The sequence below is a fragment of the Poecilia formosa genome, unplaced genomic scaffold (genome assembly GCF_000485575.1).
Source record: "Poecilia formosa unplaced genomic scaffold, Poecilia_formosa-5.1.2 Scaffold155, whole genome shotgun sequence".
NCBI classification, from domain to species: Eukaryota; Metazoa; Chordata; class Actinopteri; order Cyprinodontiformes; family Poeciliidae; genus Poecilia; species Poecilia formosa.
In genome coordinates, this window is record NW_006800094.1 from 817,039 (window position 1) to 844,860 (window position 27,822).

The window sequence follows — 27,822 nt, forward strand, 5'->3', positions numbered from 1 at the left end:
CAGGAGTGTCAGTGCGAGTCAAACAGAACAAACCCCCCCGCTCCCCCCCAAAAAAAGGAGAAAGAAAGAGAGGAATTTCTTTTTTGTTGTGAAGGTTTTATTTACACGGTGTAGGTTGGGATACGAGGAGCAGAAACGTGGCTCCCTTACATTTGGCCTGTTGTCAACAAGATGTTCCAACATTTATGATGTTAAATGGTGTTTTTATTTCACATTCCTACATTAAGATGCATCAACAGACAACTTGTCATTTGATCTACTACTACTGCTGCTAATTTACCTGCATTACTACATCCTTTTTTTTAGTGCGGTTTATGAGTGTAGTTCAGCTAGCGTGGGCCTGTTCACCACTGATGTGATAACACAAACAACTGAAGTGTCCTAACCATGGAAAACTGGAAAAATTCACTGTAAAAACATAAATAATAAAACTATATTGTCACTGAAACTGAGACATTTGTACCTTTTGTTCACAGAAACCTTTAGTTTCTGAAGAACTGAAGAAAATATGTCAGTTTTCCTCTCAGCTAAACTCAACTGGCTGTAAAACTGCTGGTTTTGCTGCATAAATCATATCAACTAACCTTATAATATATATACATATATATTTAATACATATTGTTTGATTTGGCTTTCAGTCTGCATTACATAGTAAACATAACATTATCACTGCATAACTACAGCTATATTGAAGGACAGTGCGGAGTGTGATACAATGTCTTCACTGATGTATGGCCATGATGCTGATGCTAAACATAAACATCTCTGAATAAATATGTTCCGCAGAAACACTGTTAGTCTTGGTTTTCCTATTTGAAAAATTGAATACACTGTACTGCATGTTGTGGACACTTTGGCATGATAAATGAGAAGCAGTGAAGTTTCTCAGATGCGCTTTTATTAAGAACATCCATTGGTTACCATCCATCCTCTTTATGCTGGATAATGCTTCGACTGCTGCTGCTGCTGATGATGATGATGAGGTTTAGTGTTGTCTTGTATTAGTGTTCAGGATTCAGCGGTGGGCGGATGTCCAGTGTTCTCGATGAACTGTCCTCTCCCACCACCTCCAGGCGCAGCCTGGGCATGCTGTGCTCCTCCTGGCCTTCTGATTGGACAGACAGACGCAGCGTGCAGCCCTTGGGCAGCAGCTCCTGTTCGTACGCTGCAGCTAATTGGTTGACGACCCGTCGCTCAACCTGAGGGATCAGTGATGGGGTTAAGTAGAAAGCAGCAACATTACAGACTGATTTGACATCCTGAAGTGTTTTTAGTCAGCAACTGTACCTTCATATTTTCATTTTCAATCAATTGTTGCCTTTTAAGTAAGTAATTCTTTACTAAACAAATATGTTTCTACTTTACATTTTAGAATTGATAAATCAGTACAATCAGAAACTTGTATGTTCTTTGTTAATAGACAGTCTCTGATTTAAAGCCTCAATTGATGTTGTGGGTGTGTTTGTGCCTCCAGCAGACGTTAGGCAAGAAGCAAGATGCACCCTGGACAGCTTTACCAATCCATCAACACAGAGCAGGACAGGATTCAGTTTTTTCCCCAACGTTTTGACAATTCTCACCTAACAACAAAATTCAACATAAACTACTGAGAGTTTATGTCAAAGAACTACATAATTATAAATTGGAAACAATATGATAAATGTTTCGATTTCTGTTTTACATATAATGACCTGAAAAATGTGCAGCGTGTTTGTATTTAGCCTCCCTGAGTCAACTCTTCCAGGAATCAACTACAGCAGTAAATTGTTTTGCAGCTTCAAACAGATTTTGTTCTAGGATAGATGGAGTATTTAACTCCATCTATCTTTCCAACAACTGACTAGTTTTGCTTCCCTCCTGCAAAAAATAAAGCACTCCACAGTATGACACTGCCACCACCATGTTTCACTGTGGGGTTTGTGTGTTAATAATCAGGGTTTCAGCAAATATGGTGGCATATGGACTAGGATGTTCTTGCAGTTTTTTCTTACCTCTCTTCTACAAACTGCAGATTTACGGTTCTCCAACCTGAGCAGTGAATTTCTGCTGCTCCTCCAGAGTTCCCATGGGATCCTGACTGCTTTTCTGATTCTCTTCGGTCTGAGTTGTGAGTTTTGAAAGGTTTGAAAATGTGCCATGCTTTTCTGATGTTCAGATGATGAGTGGAACAATTCTCCATGAGTTGTTCAAAGTTTGTCATTTTGTTTTGTAACCTAATCCTAATCCGGCATCGTTACGACCAGTCTGGGTCGTAACGATGCCGTTTGTTCACCAATGTCCTTTAACAAACATCAGAGGCCTTCACTGAGCAGCTGGACTTACACCAAGATTAAATTACACTCAGGTGGACTCTATTTATTAACAAGGTGACTTCTGAGGGAAATTAGTTACCCTGAATTCTATTTAAAGGAACTAGAGTAAAGAGAATTGACTGTAACTGTCTTGGACTATCACAGTAAAATACGCAGAGTTGGTAGCTATAAAAAGGTCAAAGCTAAACGATTACCTTTAACCTTTAAGGGCACATCATGTGCTTTCCAAGATGTCTCAGTCTACATACCTCATGTTTGATGGAACGCGCTCCATAGTGCAGGTTATATCCACCGGCCAGTAGGTCCAGGACCAGGTGATCCCACTGAAGAGTGATGTCATGGCGCTGCTTAGCCTGATGGAGAAGATAGAGATGAGGTAATGTTAGGTTGAGGGAGAGGATTACACCTGGAGTGCATGCAGCAACACACACAAAAAAAACACACACACACACACACACACGCAATCAAAGAGTAAAAGAGTAAACAAGACAAATGCAGCAGCAGACGGGAGATACTGTCAAGCAGAATGTCTGCCAGCGCTAATCAACAAGCCCTTAATGCGCTTTAATCAAACACCAGTCAATAGTAGTGATCAGAGCAGCTCATTTAGCTGCTGATGTTAACACTTCATTCAATAAATAGGACACCATGTTTCATTGCGGATGCACAGTTAGGCAATAACGGCAACACTAAACATTTAATTCTCCTAATATGAGTGAACGACAAACAAATGGCGATTAGAAGATAATCAAATTTCAGTTGTTAGAAGCTCTGCCAGACACGGACAAGTTGTTGTGAGACTTGGACTAAAAAAATAATAAGGAACGGACAAGCAACTTTCAGAATATGGGTACAGTGAAAACACGCATGAATCAGGCTTCGATCAGTCCTTTGTGGGGGCCATGTTGTCAGGACATCAGCTGTAATATTAATAATTAAATATTGATGAAGCCTCCACATGTTAAACACTGTAATCATGTTAAAGCGAGTAGCAGAGGCACACAATATTGATCTGTGCATTTTTTCCTGCACAGCTCAGCGGCTGCAGAATGAAGTGGGTGAGGCTGTGCAGTCCGACAGGAGGAGGCAAATACAGAAACTTCACGATTGGAGCAAATGGTGTGAAACGTCTCCTTCAAGACACCTCGATGCGTGACAGACTATAAATATACCTACATTATTTGTCAGAAACCAAATCTTAAACATAGTGTAAATAAAAAAAAGTTGCTACTAAACCTTTTTGGCCCAGAAGTTGAGCTCTTTGCTGACCAGCTGCAGCAGCTCTGAGTAACAAAACGGCAGGAAGTACACGATTTCATTGATCCGACCAAGAAACTCGTCCCTCCGGAAATGAGCCTGAGGATGAATCAAAGAGCGAACGATGACACCTGGAGCATCTCCAGCCAGCTGAACTTGCGTCAAAACGAGGTGAGCTTCAGTTTTGTGCGTTTGTGAGCGTCTCTACCTTCAGGATTGGTTGGATGACCGTTTCTTTAAACTGCCGGGAGATTTTAATGTCGTCGCTTTTCTCAACATCCTCTGGGGATAAACATGACAATGAGTCAAGTCATCTGAATCAGTATAGTTTTTTGTTTTATATTTACTAGATGTGCTTCATGCTAGAGTAATTCTCTCACCGAGTTTGTCGGCCAGCTTCCTGCGACTGACCTCCTCAGCTTCCTGCCGCAGTTGCAAAGCATGCTGGGCAATGTCTTCACTGGCAACATTTGAAGTCATGATGAAAATGGCGTCCTTACACTCAATAGTCTTTCCTTTGCCGTCCGTGAGACGTCCCTGAGAGAAGAGCAGCATGAAATCAGTCGGAGGGCCTGAGGTTTGTTAAAATATAAACTTGGAATGAACAGAGTATTTTTGTAGAGACCTCATCAAACAGCTGCAGCATGATGGTAAGAACGTCGGGATGAGCTTTATCCACTTCATCAAACAGAACAACAGCGTTGGGGCATGCCTTCAACAACTTGGTCAGCTGACCCCCTTCCTCATGCCCAACGTATCCTGGAGGAGAACCAATGAATTTTGCAACCTGAGAGTAGAGAACCAGAAGATGAAAGGCTGAACAGACATCATGCAACAAAGAAATCTCTTTGGATGAATTTATATAGTAACAGGGTTCATTCAACATGAAAAAAGATTACACACACACACTTGTATTTCCTATTTGAAGGTAAACTTGATGCATAATTAGTGGAAGAAAAAGAGTTTTAAAAATCTCTGTGGCAAGTATTTGTGTTTAGTCCTCCCTACATTGCTGCCCCTAAATAAAATCAAGTGCAACCGGATGCCTTAAAATGTCCCTTACTTAGTAAAAGGAACCACCTGTGTGTATCTTAATTTCAGTATAAATCCAGCTATGTGTGGAGGTCTCACATGTTTGGAGGAACACAGCAGACAAGGCAGACGAGGCGGGGATATATAAAAAAAAACATCCCAAACTTTGAACACCTCATTTGAAATTGTTCAATCCAGTACCTGAAAACTAAAAGAGTAAGGTACGATTGAAGTTCTGCTTCCACTGTAATCTGTGGCAAGAATGGAAACATGATGTTCTCAGATGCTCTCCATCCAATTTGACTGAGCTCGAGTTATTTAGAAAAGAGGAACAGGTTCACTGCAGCCAAAAGTGTTCCTACAAAGTATTGACTACAGGGGACTGAATGCAAATGCATTGCATACTTTTCTAATTTTATTTGGAAACAATGTGCAAACCATATTTAATTTCCCTTCCACCAGTTTGACCATTTTACCCAATAAAATACACTGAGGCTTGTGGTTGCAATGTGTAAGTATGGCAGATCCTAAGAACTGAATTTAAAGAACTGTCTCAACAGAGTGATCATCTTAAGGTGCCAATATTCATGTTCTTATAGTCTATTAATATATTTCCCTTCCAAATAAACTTTTCACACTACCTTGCATGTGTGGTCACTGAACAGACAACAATGTTATCTGAGAAAACTTAAACTGTCCTTAAGTCAAGGTTTTTACTGCCACTCATTAGAGAGCTTTCTAAGACGTTCAACACCAAGTCTGAACTAAAATAATTAGATGCAGTTCTTTAACGCTGGAACATAATCCAACTCTGAATCACTGATTAAATGTATCCATCATCAAACCCCCATAAAGAGGCATAAACAGCCAGAGCATTCATTTTGGTTGTTGCATTAATTATGAGATCATAAACAGAATTAATCCAAAATGTCACTGCCATAGATAGCAGACACAGAGTTACAGCAGCTCTCATCTGAAATGAGCTCACTTCGGTGGAGCAATACACTCAACAAATTATACGCGACGATTTCAAAAAGACATTCTGCTTTCGGTCTTCAATTCAAGGAAACTATTCACCTCATGTTTTTCCTGGAACTCCGACATGTCCATGCGGATGAAACCCTGCAAAAAGAAAATAAAAATAAAAAAGACTCATTATACATGGCTCCAACATATTGTTCATGTTCTTTACAGTCATTTTAAAATATAAAATACAAGCATTCATTCTAAATGGAGGAGATATGTGCAGGTTGATCTGGGTTTGCATACCAGCAAAATCCCAAAACTGAAAAGTATGGAGATGGGAAACAGAGAAAAGAGAACGGCTTCATTCACTTCCTACACTGCCAATACCAAACTACAACCACGCAAACACTTCATCCACACCTCTTCCTTTTGTTCACTGATTAGCCTGGTTGAAATTTAACTGGAGAAATTGAGCTTAATGGGAGAAATCCCAGATAGAGAACTGAAGGGGGATGAGAATTTAGTGGTAAAGTCAGGATATAATTTCTTTAAACAAAAATATTCTTTCACACTCTTGAATATCCAGACCTTTAAAATATGAAGTTTCACACTTTTAGACACAGTGGAGAAACACTGGTGACATGTTGTGGGTTTAATGTGAGCCTGGAGAGCAAATCTGCTCCCACTTGCACCGAAGCGCTCGTGTATTCATGCGTTAACAAAACGTACCTTCTTAATGTCTTTGTGCATGTAGCGAGCAACCTGTTTTGCCAACTCCGTCTTTCCTGTCACAGAACAGAGACATCGCTTTTATTATTCTTTCTGCAACAGGAACAACCTCGCCTGCCATTTAATTACTTTGAATTTGACATAAAACCCCCCCAAAACATCTCATGTGAAGTGCGGCGTCTTCTAAAACATTCAGTCAAGAAAACAATTTGACTCATTTGAGACTAAAAGACAATATTTTCCTCTTTGCTAAGTGCTTTGGCCTAAATCCCAGCACCACCTCCAATAAAGCATCCAATCATATCCGCTCTCCTGAAGCACTCATTATGTTTGTCGGTAAAATATTCTGCATATAAATGCTCATATATGATATTGATGTCTTGTACTTGGCATGGGTGTGTGTGAGGGCTGTGTGCGTTTGTGCCTTGTTGCTGTGTTTAATATTGATGTCTCATGGCCAGAGTTTGTCGCTGAAGGGAATGGAGGATATGAACACTGCCTCTCCCTCATCTATCTCTCTGCCTTGTCATTTCATGATCTCTCTCTTTCTTTAGCCATCTATCTGGCCCTTAATATCTCTCTCTCTCTCTCTCTCTCTCTCTCTCTCTCTCCCCCTCTCTCTCTCTTCCTGCTGCCTGTCTCCACACTAACACACATTTGCTGCTTCTAGAGGGTGTTTAAGTTTCTTTGCAACAAGCCAAGCTTTGCTGCTTGATACTGAAAATCTTCTGGGAGGATTTTATGTTCACTCAGTACTTCTTTGTCCAAAGTACTCCTAAGATCTATGTGCAGGAGTGTGGATCTGCCGCAACACAAAGGTGGAGGTTCTCTCAGTTTACGCTCGTCCCTAGTGGATCTCATTTCCTGAAACCACAGGCTGCTGTTGATTATCTCGCTCACAACAATAGTGTGTTACCAAGAGGTACTAGTGTTTTAATGTGCAATCAGCTGTTTTTCTGACAGCTGCTGCACACACACAGCTAAGGGTGAGCTGTTCCAAACAAAGGCTACATATTGGATGGGGCTTTCTGCTGTCAATACTAATCAATTAAAAAGACTGAATGCTGAGGGGAGATTTTGGCAAACACATCCGAGGAAACCCTTCAAGCTAATACACATTCAGAAAATTCTCAAATGTTTTGATGGCAATTCAAGTCAGGATGTGTTTAAAGAAATCAAACTCTTACATTTCTGATCTCTAGCTACAATATCTTGCATAAGTATTTTTGACATCACATGATAGCCATAAACCTCAACCTATTCTACAAGTGATTTTATCTGACAGACCAACACAAAGTATAGCAGTAAAATAAAAGGAAAATGATACTTCTACCCCCCTTTCTACAGCCTTTCTTTGCAACTACAAGTCTTCTGGGGTATTTCTCCAGCAGCTTTACACATTTAAATATTGAGGTTTTATCCATTCCTCTGAGCAAAATATGTGTAGCAGTGGAGATTATAACAGATGCCTTAATGTGCAGTATTAGTTTTCATCCACACAGAGAATTCAGCAAGATCAAAAAGTTAAATCTTGGTCTCTGACAAGAGCACATTTGGCCACAAGTCTGCTGCCAATTGTGTTTTAATAAACTAAAATATGCTTGTCTTTTAATCACAGCTGTTTGATTCAATTAGAAAACTGTTAGACCGTTTTAACCTGAAAAGCATCAAAGTTACAGGATACAATGTCTCTTTTCACCTTAAAAGTGTGCAGAATAAATTGCGTGATCTTGAGTTAAGACCTTTCATTAATTACAGCGCTGCTCACATATGTAAGGCTACTTCCTATAAATGCTGCTTTCTTATAATTCCATAACTCAGCATGAGAAAGTCTACATAGTTTTGAACTTCTTTGAAACTACTAAAGAAAGAAAGGCCCTTAAGAGAGAAATGCACTTGCTGAATGTAGATTTACCTAAACCGTTACGCAGTGGGTTTTATAATGCTATATCCCTTGTTAAGTGATTCATTTATCCACAGATGAATGCAGTTCACTTCAAATGCATTGAAAAGCTTCAGAAGGAAAACGAGTATTGTGATTATTTCGGCTCCCCCCAGCTGTTTTTTTTACATGAGATCAAACCAAGGTTGAGGAGAGGTGTGTGTGTCGAAGAAAGAAGGTACCGATTCCTGATGAGCCAAGAAAGAGGAAGACGAGAGGATGCTCTTCATCATACCAGCCGTTCTCCTTTCTTCTGATGGCTAGACACCACAGAGAGAGAGAGATGGAGAGAAAATAACCCCATTATAACATTTGCATTTGTTGCTTTTGCTTTCCATCACGAATAACTGAGCTGACCTGAGGGTGGAAGGATTCCTGAAACTTTGATCAAAGAGTGAAAGAGCAGGGATGAGAAAAGGGTCAGAGACATTTGGTTTAAAAAAAAAAAAAAAAAGAAGAAGAGGAGAGAAAACAGAGCAAGAGAGCAAGACGAGAGAGCTCCAGAAAGCTACCCACGATGCATCTCCCCCCCGCCTCTCAGTCAGTGGGGCCATTAGCCAGCAGTAATTGTGTTAGCCTCTCTGGCGCAGCCATGTTGAAATCAGTTTAGCATAGATCGCAGCCTCACACACACTCTTGCTTAAAAAGGAGTGCCTACCCTTCCCTGCCATCACCCCAGCAACCAAACACACATATACACAAAGGCAGGATGATGATGTGGACGGCAGGAGAGTATTTGACTGTGGTTTGAGGCACTTAAAGAAAAAGACACCAGAAAACTCTTCCAAATGTGAACCTGTGATCTAGACTGGAGTCCAAACCAGAGATGAACAGGGATGTGGCTGGGCTAGTCACTGGAACCAGTGGATCCATTATTAACACAGCATGTTTCAGAAAAAAAAAACAAAAAAACAAAAAACAAAACGTTTCTGGTCTGATGGTGCTGGTTTGGGTTCTAATTAGAAGTTTATCAGCTTCCTATACACATCACGGTTTTGTTAAAAAGTCCAGCAAAAAAAAGAAAAAAAAAAAAGAAAAAAAAAAAGTGCTGAAGATAAACCAGAAATTCTAATAAAGTTATTGATGTAATGTGACATGTTGGCCTTTTGAGGATGGGAGACATTTGTGTAAATTAGCTTCAGAGTGTGGCCACAAGTCCCACATGAGTTTTAATAACTAAACACGTCCAGTAGAGAAGAATGACATATCAAAGGCCAATCACCATATCAATGTGGACCATATTGCTAAGCCAAAGAACTATGTGGATGCAATATTTTATAGGTTACAATATTTCAAAAAGGGATGAGCTGGTTACTGGGCAAATTCAGATGTTTGGAAATATTTCCTGCAAAGACTTGCATTAAAGAAACAATTTTAAAATAGCAGTTAAACTAAAGTTTTCTAAGAAAGCAACTGATGGCTGGCCACTGGAGCAGATAGTCTGACTAATTCCCTTGTTATACTTTTGTTAAACTACCATCTTCCCATGAATGCAGGCATGTTAAAAATATTCCCATTATGCGGATTCAACAAACCCACAGTAAACTATTTGACAGAGTTACTTCATGATGCAGTAGGTATGCAGTATGGTTTATATTGTGTGAGAGATGCTATTCTCACAAACTGATTCTAACATCAAAACAATAATAAATAAACAAAGATATTACAGTTTTTAAGATCCTTTAGCCGGTAGCATTTTTTAAGCAGCTTGACAAGAAGGAACAAAGACAGAAAAGAGGGAGATGGTATAACCAGAGGTTTGGGTTTATGAATAGTACACCTGGCCTACCACTGAGCCATGATGTAGCCCCAAAATAACATTTGAATTGTAATCATCAATATGACACATTATTTTTAATACAGTACAAATGTTTATCAGTTTTTCCTTTTTTTCTAAAAAAAAAAAGAAAAAAAAAAGGTATTTTCAGTGAAATTTAGTATAAAGTGAAAATCCCATTTCAAATGCAATGTGTGCAAACCCTAAGTGATAATTACATCAGGCTGGATGGATGGACTTCATCAATCAGTCACTGATTTTTTATACACGTGATACAGACTTTAGAGACAAAGGCCCAAAATCACACATCTAGTGGTGGGGTACATTGGCAAAGTTTCACGTTTTCTTAATATACACATAAATAGAAATGATCTTATATGTCTTTTGTTTAAAAAACTACCACCAGTATCAAGGAACCTTTTTTATTTTATAGGATTCAAGATAAATATATATATATATCCAGTCAAAACTTACTGAAGATCAGTTATCTGCCATGAAAAGCCTGATCTGTAAATCTCTAATAGAAGCATCATAGATCCTCAACATTTTACAGGCACAAAATGTTGCTTTTGTGCTGAACTTTGGGAACGAACAGCAATATTTTGAGCAAATTACTGCGCAATGAAGCTAAAATATGAAAACAACGGACATGGAATATGTGACACATGACATAAGTGCTAAACCGGGCACTAATAGCTGATAATCAAAGAGGAAACGCTAGGATTAAGAGGAGGAGGAGAGAGGAAGCAGAGGGAGGAACAGAGATAAGGAGAGGAAAGAGGAGTGAAGATGTGGAAGGAGATAAAGAAGGGAAAGACAGAGAAGTGATGGAGATAAGGAGCCAGAGAATGAGGCAGAGAAACAAATGAGCGTGTCACAGATGGACCAAGAGATGAAATGTGACAAGATGGGCTCCGAAGCTCCGTCTGGTTTATCAATGGCTGCGTGAATGACAGGGTAACCTTCTGTGTTTTTGTGCGTCTTTTAGCTGATTGAGACTGACTTTGACAGAAGGGCACACTGACATTTCTGAGAGGACTCTGACAAGAAGAGGGAAAGGAAAGGGACACAAAACAAATGAGAGCTGGCTCTCCTGCACAAACACACGCAAACACACGCACAGAGGACAGTGTGTATTCTGCAGGTCTGGTTGGCTCTAACATGATTACAGAGGGATGATTCTCTTCAATAACTCTTAGCCCTGAGAGCTAAACCTGGATCAATCTAACCTCCTTCCTGTGTGTGTATTTATGTGGGTTTTGTGTATTTGTACCATGTGGGTGTTTGCGTGTGCGCGCGTGTGTGTCTTGCTGCAGGCAAGCTGTTTGTCACGAGGAGTTATGGTGGAAACAACTGTTTTGAAGACATGACAACACAGCAAACATTTTTTTAATCTCTTGCCGTCTGGTCTGCAAAATATTTACAACAACAATCAGTTCCGCAGACTGTCTGCAAAATTCATTTCCTCACTCACACACTGCTGTGGAATTAGATGAACAACGTCGAAACAATAACATGATTAATCAATAAGTTGGTATAAAACCATTTATCAACAACTGAAAATACAAACTGTTTTTTTTAGGTAATTTATCAAGAAAAATGCCAATTATTTGCTCTGCTCTTTAGTCTTTAAATGATTGCTTTTAACCCTTCAAAGCCTGACAGAAGAAATAACTGCTTTGTTTGATTTTTTTAAACAACATAGTTTTTTGGTATCAGAGCCAATTATGGTTTTGCAGTCCTATAACTATCATAATAAAATAGCAGGCTTATTCTTCAAAAAAAAAAAAAAAAAAGCACAGAGATCTCTTTTACCGTTCTGTACCAGACAAAAATGCATAAAGTATATTTTGTAAAATTAAATCAATTAAGCTGTTTTAATAAAATGCTGACTTTGTTAAACAGAAGAACTCAAACACAAATAAATACATTTGAGACATTTTGGTAAATTGTTAACGGGAAAGCCGTTACTTAACTTCATCTATTCATCTTTAATATTAAAGTGTCAATTCTTAAAAGTTACATAAAAATTGTATAAAATGTATTTAGAGACTGATGTTTGTAAAATATTGCTGTTGAAATAAGATTTTGTTTTATACATGCATTTTAAATAGAGTTTTTGATTAAGCAGAACTGCATTTGAAACAGTATATTACCAGGTGATTCTACTACTTTTTTATCACCTGACAAATAGTAAACTGGCATACAGATCAATACAGGAAAACTAACAATGCAATTTGTTGCTATACAGCATATAGCATACATTTAAATTTCTTATTCCAGCCCTTTCTCTCTGCTTATCTCTGCATCCCTTTCTCATTTGTTGTCCTCTTATCTGGATCGTTTCCTTCTCTCTCTTTCCTGAACAATTTCCTCATCTGGAGATCTCCACTTCTCCACATGGACTCTCCCAGAGTTTGATTGATTGGTGTAGCCTTTGATCAAAGTGATTGAAAACCGCTGACACAGACACAAAGGTTCACATGATGATGCGTAACCTCTTCTTTCTCTGCCATTCTAGAGATCCAAGTTTGTAATATGTCTGTTCTAATGCAGATACTCTCTTTTAAATTCATCAGTTTCTAGGAAGTTTTAAACCTTCACTTCAAAATATTGAAGACAAGAGATCACCCAATTTAAGTAAGGCCATAGCTTGCATAACTCAGGATGGAGCGGGGATTTGAACTGGCAACCCGCCGGTTACAGGACGAACCCGTATATCCTGACACACTGCTACTTATGAGCCACTTTACAAAACTGTCTGAAGTTTCAAACCGCGGTAAAAGTTATTCTCCTGTTAGTAATTGCCATTGCAGTGTCTGTCCTCACAGCAGATTAATGTCTCCATCTAGTTTTGGTAATAAGTTTATTTTCTCACAAATCCAAAGAGAAAATGTACAACATCATAAAGATAAGAAATGGCTTGACTGTAAGCAGCAGAAGCATTGCTGAACATTAACTCTCACTCTCTCATCTGCAGATCAATACGCCACATGGCCTCCATGGATGTCTGCTGTAATATCAGCTCTTTACTGTCTTTGGTGTTATTGTGCTCTAACTCATCCGCCCTCCTCTTTTCTCATCACAGGACTCAGCTTCTCAGTTCATGGTCCTCCATCGGTTCCAACGTTTTTGCTTTTGCGTCATTTTAAGTTGTTTTCCATTATCCGCTTTTATTTCTCCCATCCCGTTAACAGGATTTTACTCACTTGTCACTGACTGTCGCATGCAGATTGATGAAATAAAGGAACATTCTGCAAATCTTTCATTTAACCACTAAAGCCTTTTTATACAATATTAGAAAAATATGAAAAGATGCTAATAAACAATTCAATTGGTTTTTAAATAAGAAAATTAACGTTTTGTTGCCTAAAATGTAGAAAACGCTTGATCATATGATAATTTATAGCAAATTATGTCTTCAGTTAAAAAAAGGTTAAATGCTCAGCCCTTTCTGACAGATTTACCATTAATACAGTCTGATCTGCTGATTAATTTTGAATTAACTTATTAAAACTGGGTAGTAGAAGTTGCTCAATAGCAGCTTTCTAAAAAGAATTTGGACCAGGTGAAGCTAAAACTATGACACTGGCGGAGTTCTGCGTAGAACATGTTTATAGACCAAGAAGGTTTTTCATCTTAAATGGAAAATATATCTAAATCTAAATATTGTACATTATTGGCTTTATTACTGCTCTAAATATGTTGTTCATTCAGCAAATGACCATTTTTTTTTAGTCTGCATACTCCAGTTAACCATTAAATGAGTACTACATTAGTTAACAATTATTTCAATAATCAATTAATACCAAATGAATAATTTCAGCTCTAAGACATTTAGAAGCTTCAAAGTTATAATAGGAAAAAGAAAGAAGGCTGAGTGAGAGCTGAGAGATGGATATTCATGGCAAACAGAGAGAAAAAGAGAAAGCAAAGGGAAAGGAAAGAGAGATAGGATGGGGGTAAGCAGAAAGATAGAGGGAGAAAAGGAGGAGGGGTGTAGGGTCTGTAGTATGTATCCTCTCTTTGTAATTGTGTTAACTGGCGGCTCCAAGCCTGGCCTCTTCAGCTGTCACACACACACGTGCACACACACACACACACACACACAGACACACATGCACACACACGCACACACACAACACCTGTGCACAACTGACAGACAGCTCATTCATCACAATTAACCAATTACAGCCTCCGCCGGTCTGTCTGATCCCGCCTACAGCTGCAGGGAAGAGAGGAGAGCAGGAGGGAAAACGGACAAGAGTACAAAACACAAACAAGGGCATCAATGCGAAGACAGCCATGTTGTAAAGTGAAGCTCCGACATGCACCTGCAGACTTTCTCTGCATGCATTCTGTAACATCCCTCTATAATTGTCTCTGTGCAAGTGTGTACCTGAAGCCACGGTATTGATGGCCCCTTCCTGACCGATGATGTGCTCCTTCAGCCTCCTCTCCAGGGGGAACCTTCTCCTTTCCTCTGCCTCTCGACGCGCTTGCAGCTCCTTAAACTAAGCAGAGATGAAAAAGATCAGCTCACAAGAGAGTCAATGAGTCTGGAAGCGGGAGGAGATGTATGAGGGAGTATTGAGGGAAATCAAAGTGTAATAGGCTTTCAAACGGAGGCTAAAAGACTAAGTAAATACTGTGTTTCTGCTGCTCAGTGCCGGTGGTGCAAGTTAGGAATGTGACTCGCTCGTCACGCGACTCCGACACGAACACCTGTTTCTCCCCGCTGCCGAATTTCTTATACGATTGATTGAGTCTCTCCTTGCCTAGGGTGTTTACATGTTTTACTGTTTACAAAATAAAAAAGTTTAAAAAAAACTGGGGACTTAAATGGCGTTGTTGCTCTTAAGTGATAAAAACACAATAACTGTTTTAAAATGTGGACTCTCTCCGCATAGTGAGACAAATATCAAATTAAGGACATTTTTTGGAAAGAAATACAAACAGCAAACAAGATGAGTAAGAGGTTCTTGAAACAAAATGAAAATTTCAAAACATCAAAATAAAAACTTGTTTTAAACATGAGAAATCTGAAATTATAAGGAATGGGAATAAAGCAGCATTAGTGGTGTATTGCAGCAGAGCTTTAATTTGTGATGTAAAGGAGGTGATTCATAAAAAGAGATGTAAGAATAAAAATGGACACTTTAGAATTCCAAAATATTAAGTCAGTATTATTGTGCCATATTCATGAGAGTTCATACACATTTCATTAACTTCAATTCCCCTACCTATCAGACTCAGATTACATGGTTTTTTCAATTATATACAGAAATATTCACAGAAGGAATTTATGCTGTTTGACTTAAATTCTTAAAAATTCAAGAAACACAGAAGAGTCACGGTGGATGGATGGATACAACTTTCATTAGAAAGATTAAAAACATTTATGCCTGAGTGATGCTGTAAAAACACACAGAAATTGCACAAAAATGATTTTTCTTCCAAAGTTTGGAAATCAATCGGGTTGTAAAACGCAAATATTCCCTCATATATTATGAAATAAAAAGCATCTATCCCTTCATTTTATTTTATGATGTTTTAAATCACAAAGCTGCAGTGATCCGTTTTCTGCGCTCTTCATTTCATCTCTCTCTTTAAAACCTTTCCTAACACAGGTCCTCCTCTACCTGTGCTTTCCCCTCCAAAGCTTTGTACTTCTTTAGTTTCTCCTTCTCTTTGTTTCCCACAGCCACCCCTGACTCATTTATCCTTCTCTTTTTTGTCTCCTTAGACTCCAGGTTTTCCCCCTGCAGTGGAGGCAAACTGTTTATTCTCTCTCTCCATCTTGCTTAGCTGCAGCCTGCTGTCAAGCTGGTGGATAACTATGGATAACTTGAGTTTTATTTAAAAAAAAAAAAAGACAGGACCAACTTGCACTACTATATAATGGTGAAGCATAAATGGACATATGGAGGAACTGAGCTAAAGAAGATGAAAGCAAAACAAATGCATTTTTTCTCATTGTAAAACATGATTAATAAAGAAAGTAAATTCACTTTTCCAGCAGCAGGGATCATTTTGTGTTTTAAAAATGTCAAAATGTGTATCCCTTTCCCCATAAAGCAATAGAAAAATATTTTCTTTGCATAAAACCTTAATTATACATTATTCTTTGCACATCAGAGCTCAACTATAGTCCCGAAAGCTTTGAAAAGTATATAGAAATGTCACAGGCTTGCCTTTTATGACATGTTTTACACAAGCTTCTAAACAGCTTCAAAATCTAATAACACCTATCACTTTCATCATCTCCAGAGAGCTGTTATTGTAGAGCAGAGGTTACACATAGACGAACCACAAAAACGATCATTCTGCAAAGGATGAGAACAGAAAGTAGCAAACAGTATATCTTGAAACAACAAAGAAGTCAATTGTGCAACCTTATAAAACAAATAAATGTGCAGTATGGATGTCAACATATGTGACATCAAATGTAAATATGTGTATTTGAAAATAGAGCTAAACCTGGTAAATTAACTGAAAAGCTTTACCAACAGTGAACTATCCCTTATTATGTCTCAGCCGCAATTTACACCCATTCATAATCTCTATTGTTTATGCAGCTGGTAAGGTAATTTATGGAGTTACATTCAAAGCCTCGCTCTGTAAACTCATAGAAAGCAACTGTGTGTTTGCTGCCGTTTGTCAGAGTGGTGGAAAAAGTCTCACTAAAATGACCAAACTGTACTTGATGGAGGTCATCAGATCTTCAGCTTTGTCTTAGACTGTGACAAAAAAAGCAAAACTGATCTGTACTATGCTACCATGTAAATGAGAATTTACTCTTGAAATGTATCTTCATTTTCACTCCTTCAAACTCTGTGATCTGAAAGTTAATGTATGTTTACTGTATATTTTTTGTATCCTGTTCTTATAAATCCTTATATTATGGTACTTACAGACCAATTGGAATCCACTGAACAGGTCAAAGCTTCACCAAAACTACCAAAACTAAAGATCTGAAGGCGGATACAAAAATTAATCTAAATACTTCCAACCCAAAACAACATGTCCTCACCAATGACTTAGCTCTGTTCTCAATCACAGTTTTGACCCCAGTTAACCTCTACCAGCTTTTAAAACTTAAATACTCAATAGCACCTGTCAGTCAGTGACGACACAGACACAGACCTCCTGAGGAGTGTCGGCCAGTCAGCACCGTGTGAAGTCACTGAGACAGATGTCCATCGAATGAATAGACGTGAGTATTTCAGACTAGGAAGAGGGACAATTGGAAGAATAAAAGCTGCTTGCACATTGTTCAGAGATTAGATGCAAACAAAATGAAATGGATCACTGTGTTTGCATGAAAGTTTAGTGTGGTTTATACCTTGCCCTCCCACTCCTGCAGAACTGTGTTGACTTCTCCCTCCTTCGCATAAGCCCGGGCCGTGTGTCCCAAACTATTGGTTTGCAACGGGTTGGCACCTGTAGGCGACATAATACAAATTTACAGTTGTACATAATATCGAAATCAGTAACAGTTTAGTTTTATGTTCTAATTTAGCAGCCATTTTTCATCCTATTAAAATATTACAGACACACTTCAGTAGGAAGCAGAGATCATCATTCTAGTGAAGATGGTGTTAAGAGGTCAAACTGGTTTAATGATTACTGAGGCCTTCTGCAGTGAGTCGGAAGGTCTATGCAATGCCTCTGTAGGGGGTTTCATATCTGCAACGTGTGCCAATAATTCACCCATGACCTCTCCAACCAGGCACTAAGACCCTGGACTCTTGTACCAACTAAACACACAGCAGGTTGTTTAACCTTAGCAACAAGTTCAGTAAAAGAAAATAGCAGTTAATGGAGTAAGATTATGAATGCTGAATTAGCATAATATCACCCCAAGTGCAAAGTGTGGTAACCCTAGATAGCGATTGGTCAGGAGGTTTAGTGTCCTCTGCATTGTCTGCCATCATTTTTATCTAATTCTTACAGATGTTATATGTTTAAGCCACAGAAAATCATATATAACTAAAATTGAAAGGAAAAGTACATGTGGCTTACAATTATTTTTTCTAAAACGTTTGGCATACATTTGCATTTGGCCCTTTATGAGTTCACAGGTTGAAAACCACAGGTACACCTCCAATTAGAATATGACATGACGAGAATCATTTATCATATTAAGTGTACCTTTTGAAAATAATCTTTAAGCAGATATTAAGCTTTTTAAGGAGCCCACATTTCTGTATCTAAACCACTTTTTTATTGGTTTGTTGCAATATTCAAATTTTCTGATAAATTAAATGTTTGGGTTTTCATTTGCTGCAAGCAGAAAGTCAACATAACTGACAGTAATAAAGGCTGAACCTCAACTCTGCCTTAGCAAGAGTTAATGTTCAAAATGATATATTTATATACCAAATATATAATTGAAATATCAGTGGGCGCAAATGATTGTAGAGTAATAGTTGCCTAATGTATTTCAAATATGAACTTGTATTTTTCATGCCAATATAATGTTCAGTAAGTTGGACAGTCTCATGGCAGCAGATGCTCACAGTGGTTACAAATGACATTGCTTAATATGCTAGAGGTCACAGAGTGATGGAGGCACAGATGAGAAAGGGAGGAAAGAAGAAAGCAGGCATATGCCACAACTCATATCATCTTTGCCATATATATCAATAGTATTTCTAATATCATGCAGCCCTTAGTCTTGCCACAAATTCTCAACTGAAATTGGATTTAGACTTTGACTGGGCCATTCAAAATACTTACATGGAATGGTTTAAATCCACTAATATGGACGCTGCAAAGTCAGATTACGAAGGGTTGAATATGTTATGCACATTTTAGATTGTCTTTGCTACAAATTTTTAAAAACTTTTTCCTTCTAATTGAGATAAGAAAATGTTTTGTATCGGTCCCTCGCAGAAATTCTCAAAGAAGTAGGTTGACATTTGTCGTAATAATGTGAAAAGATTTAGGTGTAGAAATACATTTGCAAGCACTGGACCTTTACAGGTCACATGATCACTAGACACCATAAACATCACGCCAGATAGAATCCAACTATAGAATTTAAATATGTCACACAGTTCATGTAGCTCAACTATTATGTAAACATCAGACTCTATTCTTTGGCATTTGAATTGAGGATTTTTTGTAAAAATAAAAATGTTTATGTATTGACACAAACCAACTGTATGTTTGATGTAAAGAAGCCTGAAGTTATCAATAAGATGATTTATGGATTAAAAATTAATATCTGTAAAAAGAGTGTAAAAACGTTTGATGTGAAATCTGTCTTTAATGAGTAGTTGGTGATGGCTGTAGATGATCAAAGGGATTTGGAAGCAATCTTAAAAAAATTACAATACCCATCATCCAAAGTTACTTTTTAGCAGAGATGGGATATAATCAATGCAGGTAATGGCTGATCTTATTACTCTGAGGCCTGACTGCAGAGACTAATAATCATTGTGTTGATTATTGATAAATCCTTAAATTTCACGACCCGCTCCCAAAGCTATCGATCCTGACAACAATACACCACTAACAGTCCCCCAAACAACAAAAACATGAGGGAGCAAAGCAATAAAGCACCCCACACCGCACACACACAAACACACACTGTGGACATAATAAATAGCATCATTTAGGGCTTTAATATCAGGCCAACCCTCTGGGCCATAGCACTTTATAACAGGATCAACACTAACATGAGTCACACAAGCAGACACACATACACACACATATCCCAGCTGAACATTGCCTTTCTCTCTCTGTCACCCACACACAATCACACACATCCCTTCATTAGGAGTGCTTTAGTTATGCCTATTAGGGTTCCCTCCTCTTTCCCATTTCCTCCTCCCTCTCTTTCTCTGCAGCTGGTGGGAGAGAGCCCCTGCTGGTCTTTATGCATATGTGTTGCTCCTGTGTCTGTTTTTGTGCGTCAGTGAGCATGTGTGTGTCTCTTCTGGCCTCCCACCACCTACAGAGCTACCCATTACTCAGTGCCCCTGGCCAGAGGCCTGATGTGGAGCAGGGAGAGCAGCTAGAGAGCTGCTGCAGGTAGGGTGGGGAGACTGTAGGATGCGGTGAAGCCTGAGGGTCGGCCTGGAGACTGTGATGGATGAAGATGGGAGCCAAGGTCCAGCTCAGGCCAAAAGAGCAAACCCACCGCTACAGGAGTAACGTGGGTGCGTGCAAACACAGGGGAAATAACAAGCTAAAGGAAAGGCATGAACACACACAGTGCATCAAGATAAAGACAGATAAGGAGAGCAAATGACGCCTAACCTAACTTTTTCAACATGATGCAAAACTAAGAAGGATGTAAGGCAAAGAAAGGAAGAATAAAAAGAAAGACCGTAAAGGATGCAAGGTTTGTCAAAACTGTTTAACACAAATCATAAGATCATACTTTATAAAAGTCTCCTGTTTTGCATAAATTTGCAGAGGGTAACAGCAATGAGGGCGATTGAAAGCTTGCTACGTTTTTGACTGATATTGGCCGTGATGGTGGCGCCAAGCCAGCAAAAGGCCCCCGTCGCCCGGGTAACAACCAAATCTGTCATTAATCTGATTGTCTTAAAACAAATGTCCCTGCTTTGTGAAATTTCTTACCTTTTTAATTCAAAAATGTTTCTGCAGAACATTTGATCTAGTTAGACGAAGTGATTTGTTTAAGCGCACTCGCAGATGTGGGGTTGAGACAGGAGGGACGGGGGACAGAGCTTCAGATGCGCCATCAATCATAAACATAAGCAAGACATTAATACAGGCTTTTGTGTGGGTTTGAGGTGGTTAGGGGTGTTTTGTCCAAAAAGGAATGCTATTTTATTAAAGATGCAATCAGCCTAAAAAGAAACAACTGCAAGTCGTCTCCAAGCTAAAAAAAAGAGAAAACAATCACAGAATGTATGAATATATATGTATGGTAACTGAATGGAAGTGTAAGTGTACAAACATACATGGCATATGTAATATAATATCATGTAAAAACACTTCCTGCAGTTGTGGAGATATCCCAAGAGCACGTTCTGTGTTCACAGTTCAACAAGGCCGAGCTTGTTTAAGAACAGCTCAGCTGCAAGCAGAGCAAGATACGCTGCCCCAGGGTGTGTGTGCATGTGGAGCTGAGTCAACGACAGGTGTAAAGGGGGCTGGGAAAGATGAACAAATGATGCATTCTAGATGAGTTTTGTAAACCTTTTTATATCAATTATAGTAACTTATTCAATTTATAAAAGGAGTGAGATTCTATTTTATCTCTTTCCGTTATTTCATAGTTATTTCTGTGACCAGGGAGTCATTCTCATTAATATCACTTATAAGAGTTTTTAAAACACATGAGCCATTTCAGACAAGAGGACAAAATGAAAAAAATTGTTTCAGTTTTTTAAAGCTGATGTCAACAGTTCAGGAAAAAGCTGCTTTTTGACGTTTATCCCCAAGAAAGAAGATGTCTTTTTCTCGAGCTGAACATCTTGATTCAAATTTCTTATTTAAATAAATAAATAAGAATTGTCCAGTATTTCAATTCCCAATCACATTATCCATAAACAGAAGATATAATTGGAACTGTAATAATATTGGGTGCACTAAATTGGTACATTTAGGGTATAAACAGCACAGCAGCACTAATTGGCCAGCATTATAACAACAAAAAGCATAATTAAAAGAGAAAAAGCATTTTTATGATTTCATTTTTTGTTTTACAAAAAGAAAATCAGAAAGCGACATGTACGGTTGTTCAGTGTTCTGATGTAATGACTAGCAAAAGTACCTTTTGCAGAAACTACAGCTTTAAGTCTTCTGGAGTCGTCTCAACCAGCTTTGCACAGCAATATGCCCCGAACCTGGTCCTGAGGGCACACACACTGGGCTGCATGCTTTATACGTTTCCTTGCTTTAACATGCCTGATTCAGATGATTGCAGTTCACTAAAAAGTTATTAAACACCCATCAATTAAACTCAGGTGTTGGAAAACACTGATCTAGAGAACACTACTGTTTCCAAGTTCAGTCAGAATTGACAGAAGAGATCTATGAACAGAAGTTTTAATAGTCTTGCCAAAAATCCTCCTAGGTTTAGACCTGGCCCATTCTAACACTTAATGATTTAATATGATCTATGCCAGTGTTTCTCAATCCTGGTACTCGGAACCGATTTGTCACATCATCACCTCCTCAGCATGCCATCAGGTACTGTAGAAACCATTCATTTATTTAAGTCAGGCAAAAGCAAAACACCTAAAACATACTCTGATTCCTGACGCAAGTCTTTTGACGTCACCAACAACATTCCTTTCAGGATTGATCATCTCCTGAAGATGGCGCTCCTAACGGAAACCATGCCCACAACATGATGCTGCCACCACTATGCTTTCAGGAGCAGATGGCATGTTCAATATTTTAAGTTATCCACCAAACAGAAGACTCTGTATGTAAACATAAAGTACGAATTTTGGCTGAACTGACCAGGGCACTGTATACCGAAATCTTCAACACTTTGACTTTCTGGGATCCTCATAACTCTGAGGTCCTCCTTGGTCTCTGGGTTATAATCTAACAGGTTTTCTGAGGTTGGGAGTATCAACTTACCAGCCTCCAGCAGCAAGCGGACAGCGAGTGGGTCATCAGCCAGTGTGGCGTAGTGCAGCGCGGTGCAGCCACGGAAACCAGCCCTGCTGCTGAGCCTGCTGCTGAATTCATCCTCTCTGGATACCAGCACTATATAAATATGGAGACAGAAGAGATAATGAACCAGAATCTAGAAGATCTTTCTTTATCTAGCAATTTCCGCCCCCCCAAATTTTATCTCCACTGTCTAACACCATAGTATAGTCCAGGTTATGTATTAGGAGATTTCTTTCTCTGTTCTTTTGTAATAATGGAGATGCTTTATCACTCTGTCCTTAGTTGTGTTTCATAAAAACATTCATCTTTTGCCACTATTGCATCATCCATTTTTATTTTCTCTGCCTCTTTCCTCTCCTCTTGTGTCCATCAAAATCTTTCATCACCTTCCCCTCCCTCTATCCTTATAACTTTGCCTCATCCATTTCCAGAGTTCCTCTCCACTCCTTGTATCTTACTCCCACCCCATTCCCTGCAACCCCCTAAACATCCACATCTTCCTACTCCTCCAGGTTTAACCTTCTTTTCATCCTTATTCTTTCAGTGCCTTCCTCTCTCCCTCCTTCCTTGCTTCATCAGTCTTCCCCATCCTCTCTGATAGTCTCCTTCTGCAGTGTGTGCATGTGTGCGTGAAACACAGGGTGGGATAATCATGGCTAACCCAATAAAGCGTCGCACAGACCCCCCTAGCCCATCCATCAGTGAGCGTCTGGGAAACGCTTCCCCACGCTACGCCGGCCCCACGTGGACCCAAACCTGACAGCCATATAAATGTCTGCAATATACATATCCCGTATAAATATGTCTGCAGAAACCCAACACAGACTGGATGGTGGGGGGTAAAGTGTCGCTGCATATGTGTGTGCACCCTCATGCATGCATTTGTGTGAGTAACTGAGTAGCTTGGAACAAAAACAAATAAAAAATACATTAGTTGTCACCGAATATATAAAATAAATAATACAGAAGGAATCGAACATGTGCATAAATGTAAATTCTTATGCAAATTATTACGTCTCATAATATCTGCAGGTTAGCGTGTGTAATAAAAACAACACACACACACACACACACACACACACACACACACACACACACACACACACACACACACACACACACACACACACATGCAACTTTGAAGTTTTGCTACCTTCCAGAGAGTGGATGCCTTTCTCCCTTGAGGTGTCATAAACGTTGTTGAAGTCGTCTCCGGCGTTCGGGTCGNGCAGCTGTGAAGTTTTGCTACCTTCCAGAGAGTGGATGCCTTTCTCCCTTGAGGTGTCATAAACGTTGTTGAAGTCGTCTCCGGCGTTCGGGTCGGCTCCGGCTTCAAGAAGAGCTTTCACAGCACTGAAAAAGAATTGAAGAAAGGACACATTTCTTTTCTGCTTCCTAATTACTGAATGCAGAGATTTTGTTTTAGGCTCAGGACACAAAGATATCATTTCCAGAAAGCAAGACTGCTCTATTTGGAAGACATAAAAACCTTATGTAATGTAAAATCAGTCACTAACCATTCACTAAACAGGTTTGACCATTTAAAGAAATTGCATGTTGTAAACACTGGATGCTCATGGATATTTGTTTTTCTTGGTTGATTCAGTTTGGATAGACGTATCTAAATGTTTCCCTAAAGAGACGTATTGAAAGTCAGGCTTGTTTATCCCCTTCTGATCAGCGTTCTCTAACTACATTTAGACATCAAGAGGCATCTCCTTGAAGATTTCTGCTCACCTTTCATGTTTTAGTCACATTTGGAAGTTAGTTTGTTTTTTCCATCCTTTTTCAACAAAATTGTTCGAGCTGTGTTGCATCCCCTACCTGACTGTTCAGTTAGGATAAAAGCAAAAAGTCTTTTATCTCCTCGTCTTCTCTAAATATAAAGACGAAAAAAAAAAAAAAAAAAACTGGCAACAAATTAACGAGAATCCCATATTAGACCTAATGGTACGTATTAGCAGCCTTATTATGACCAGCAGCCACTTAACTTTTAAACACTGAGACACTTTAGTGTTGTAATATGTTGAATTCTAAGTTTTTAAAATCGTGCTAAATCTGAATCCACAGCAGCACTTTCAACTAAAATTCAACAATTAATGGGTTGAATTCATGATAGAGTTTTATGTCTGAGTAATTTTTCTGTGACTTTGTGTAACCACAGTTTTAATTTTTTTTTCCATATTCATATCTTACAACACGTTCATAAACAATGTGACTTCTTATCCATGTTTTCTTAGGAAAGTCAGATGGAATACCAGACTTCTCATCTTTTTCCATCGTGACCTTTTCTTCCTCAGATATCAAAACACAGAAACATGCAAATGCTCAGTTTGTCAAACTGACCATAACACTTTCGCCTGATTCAGTTCCATGTATTCTATTTCATCATGGTCGATTCACCCCAATGGCTACTTCCTCTTGTTTCTTCTTCAGTTCACATTTGTATGTCTTGTAACACATACATATGTGCAGAGTGAGGGGGCAAGGGTCGGGCCCATTTCCGGCACTGATGGGGGCCTGTGTGATGAGGTGGGAATGTGTGTGTAGTAGCCCTTCACTGGAGCGGACCGCCTTTTAAAGCAAACAACCACCTCAGCAACACCACTGACTGTGACCTAGCGGATATTTCAGGTACCATCTCTCCATCTAAGCTCACTTTTATTCTTTACCATGAACGTGGGCATTGGCTTTGACCCTGAGACACACATATTTACGCATGAGCACACAAAAACAAAAATATTCTCAATGTGTGCTGACAGGGTTCACAGCATGAGTGGGGTGGTGGCTAAAAACATCACCCCTGAATGTGTGTTGCTGCAGCCATGATTGTGTAAAGCTGCAGCTTCCTACACACAACTCAAATTTGTTAGGTGTTAATATAAAATTTGACTATTCTACCGCAGTAAGACTTTGAATATAGAAAATGTAAGGAACAAAGCAAGAAAGGAAGGAAGAACGGACAATGGATGGATGATTTACACAATAATTGACACTAAAGTTTTGACTAAGACCAAGTAACAAACCTTAAAATGTAATTCAACTTTGGACATGTTTATGAATACGGCCTCGGGGTTCTTCTGCAAAATAGTGCAGAATTTATTTAGACCATATAACAAAAAAGAAGTAGATGCTTAGTAATAAGAGATGACCCTAAACCTAATTGTGTGACTTTTACACCGTATGGATTTTTATCATTTTATTAAGTTTTATATTTAAAATATCTACCAAATATTATTTAAAAAACTTAGGCCTAAACCCATGAAAATTTTAATATTTCTCTCTAATCAACCAGTCTACCACACCTCTTTAGATTATGATGGCATTGAAATTTAGGTTTACAATGACTTTAAATACACAAACGTTCTGGAAGCATTATCTGCTTTCAAGCTTAATCTTTTGTTGTTGTTTTTTTTTCATAAAATCTGGATCATGGGTACTTCTGGTGATTTGTACTAAAACAGAAGAACAAATGAAACATGCAGAGTAAAAAGGGGGTGAACCTTTTGGACAGGTCTTTGCATTTGACTTGGCAAAAGGCTTATAAAAACTATCAGGGGTCTCCTTTTGTTACTGTATCAATGTTGCTTGGGGTGGGGATGGGGAGAATGACCTACAGAGGGCGTCTTTCATCCTTGCAAGCACTTCTACAAACACATGGAAGACGCCTTTTGACACAATTTCAAACTAAGTTTGGTCACACCAGGGTGGGCAGGGCTGTGTGAAGAGAGGAGATGGTCTGAAAAGGTTTAATGGTATAACAAAGGTAAACACAGGGGAAGATAAAGAGAGGAAAACTCCAGAGAAGGATGAGGAGGGAATAAAAGGAAGAAAACAATGCTAAAGAGAAAAAAGGGATGGAGATTTAATTAAGCAGGACAGTACTAAAACTAATGAGCTTTTAAAAGCAGTTTATAGTTTTACTAATCAACTGATGATCAAGTGTCTAAGTTTATTTCAGACAGTCAGGAGAGGAGTTACAGCTCTAATTTGAGCCCAAACTAAAGACATGAAAAGGTTAATTAGGTTTAACTGCAATGTTAAAAGGACAGAACCTCATATAAAAGGTAAATTATCTACCAACCTTATTCTTTTAAATAAATGTTATGTTTGATTTAGCAGTGCAGTCAAAGCCAATGTAAGAATCAGTATTTTATTAGCCTCTAGTGTACACAAGGCTGTTCAATAAAATGTCCATGCAATGACTGTTTGGCAAAGCTTAGCAAGTCACTTATGCTGCGTTTGTGGTTTTATTTTTTCATTTTGTTGGAAAGAAACGAGAGATGGATTGCTCGTGCATTGCAGTGCTACTTGGTAGTTGTGGTTCATTGTGATGATCCATCGTTACTCAAAAATCAAGAAGTTAGGTGTAAAGTCCTGTTGCGCCTAATATTCTCTCCCTGAGCTCTGCGGCCAGGTGAGGGGCAGCCAGACACGAGGGCTGGTGTTTGTGCTTTATCCAGCCCCGGAGGGAAGACGGGAAACAAAGACTTCCGCCTTCCTTGTTCTATAACCAGACACCGGAGCTGAACTGACCATCCATGTCTCAAACCACCTGGACCAGAAGCTGGACCTCACTTGACCCCGCCCTTACCCAATTCGTACCTGGGGTCAGAGAGACGTGAACTGTTTCTCTGCACTTGATTAGTATTTGTTACTAAATTTCAGCAAACAACGAAGCACATCCAGCCATTCACAGCATCACATCAGACAGACAGTTGACTAAATCTGAGTATGTTTTTCTGTAAATTACAAGCAGAATTAGTCAAACACATCGCCTGTTTTAAAAATTGTAAAACCCATAAGAATTCAAGAAGATGCAACTTTTCTTCTAAAATCAGTTAAGAAAAATTGAGCTTTAAATAAAACAATTCCAGAAGCACTATCTGCTTAATATGACATTAGTACAATTTCCAAACAATCTTAAGTCATAACCCTTAAATAGTGCAGCGTTATGTTCCTTTAAAAGTTATACACTGGCAGACACGTCTGAAATTATGTTCAAAATACGGTATATGATTATGTGACAAAGCCAGACATTTTCCCAAAAGCTTAAGTTTTATAGAGACCAAAACTTAGTCCCAAAACCATAATCCCTCTCTATTCTCACAAGCCCACTCATACACTCATTCCCCTACTCCTCTGCTTCGTTTCTCTCCCACTCCCACCCAGCCAGTCATTTGGCCGGCAGGTTG

At 38.9% G+C, this 27,822-nt stretch overlaps 1 protein-coding gene across 3 annotated transcripts in view; it reads right to left on the bottom strand.

Moving 5' to 3' along the window:
• Positions 1-876: 876 nt before the first annotated feature.
• Positions 877-27,822, bottom strand: part of clpb (ClpB family mitochondrial disaggregase) — a 33,641-nt gene continuing 6,695 nt past the window's right edge. Inside the window, exons 4-17 of one of the 3 annotated variants that reach the window (XM_016677422.1) lie at positions 23,951-23,980; positions 23,781-23,854; positions 22,592-22,720; positions 17,361-17,458; positions 14,415-14,529; positions 8,421-8,498; positions 6,297-6,352; positions 5,679-5,723; positions 4,195-4,356; positions 3,950-4,106; positions 3,778-3,851; positions 3,549-3,668; positions 2,561-2,665; positions 877-1,199 (exon numbers count right to left, since the gene is read on the bottom strand). In XM_016677422.1, the coding sequence (XP_016532908.1) occupies positions 1,002-1,199; positions 2,561-2,665; positions 3,549-3,668; positions 3,778-3,851; positions 3,950-4,106; positions 4,195-4,356; positions 5,679-5,723; positions 6,297-6,352; positions 8,421-8,498; positions 14,415-14,529; positions 17,361-17,458; positions 22,592-22,720; positions 23,781-23,854; positions 23,951-23,980 (1,441 nt within the window). In that variant the 3' untranslated portion in view covers positions 877-1,001. The other 2 variants (XM_007564128.2, XM_016677423.1) reach the window with 2 other exon arrangements.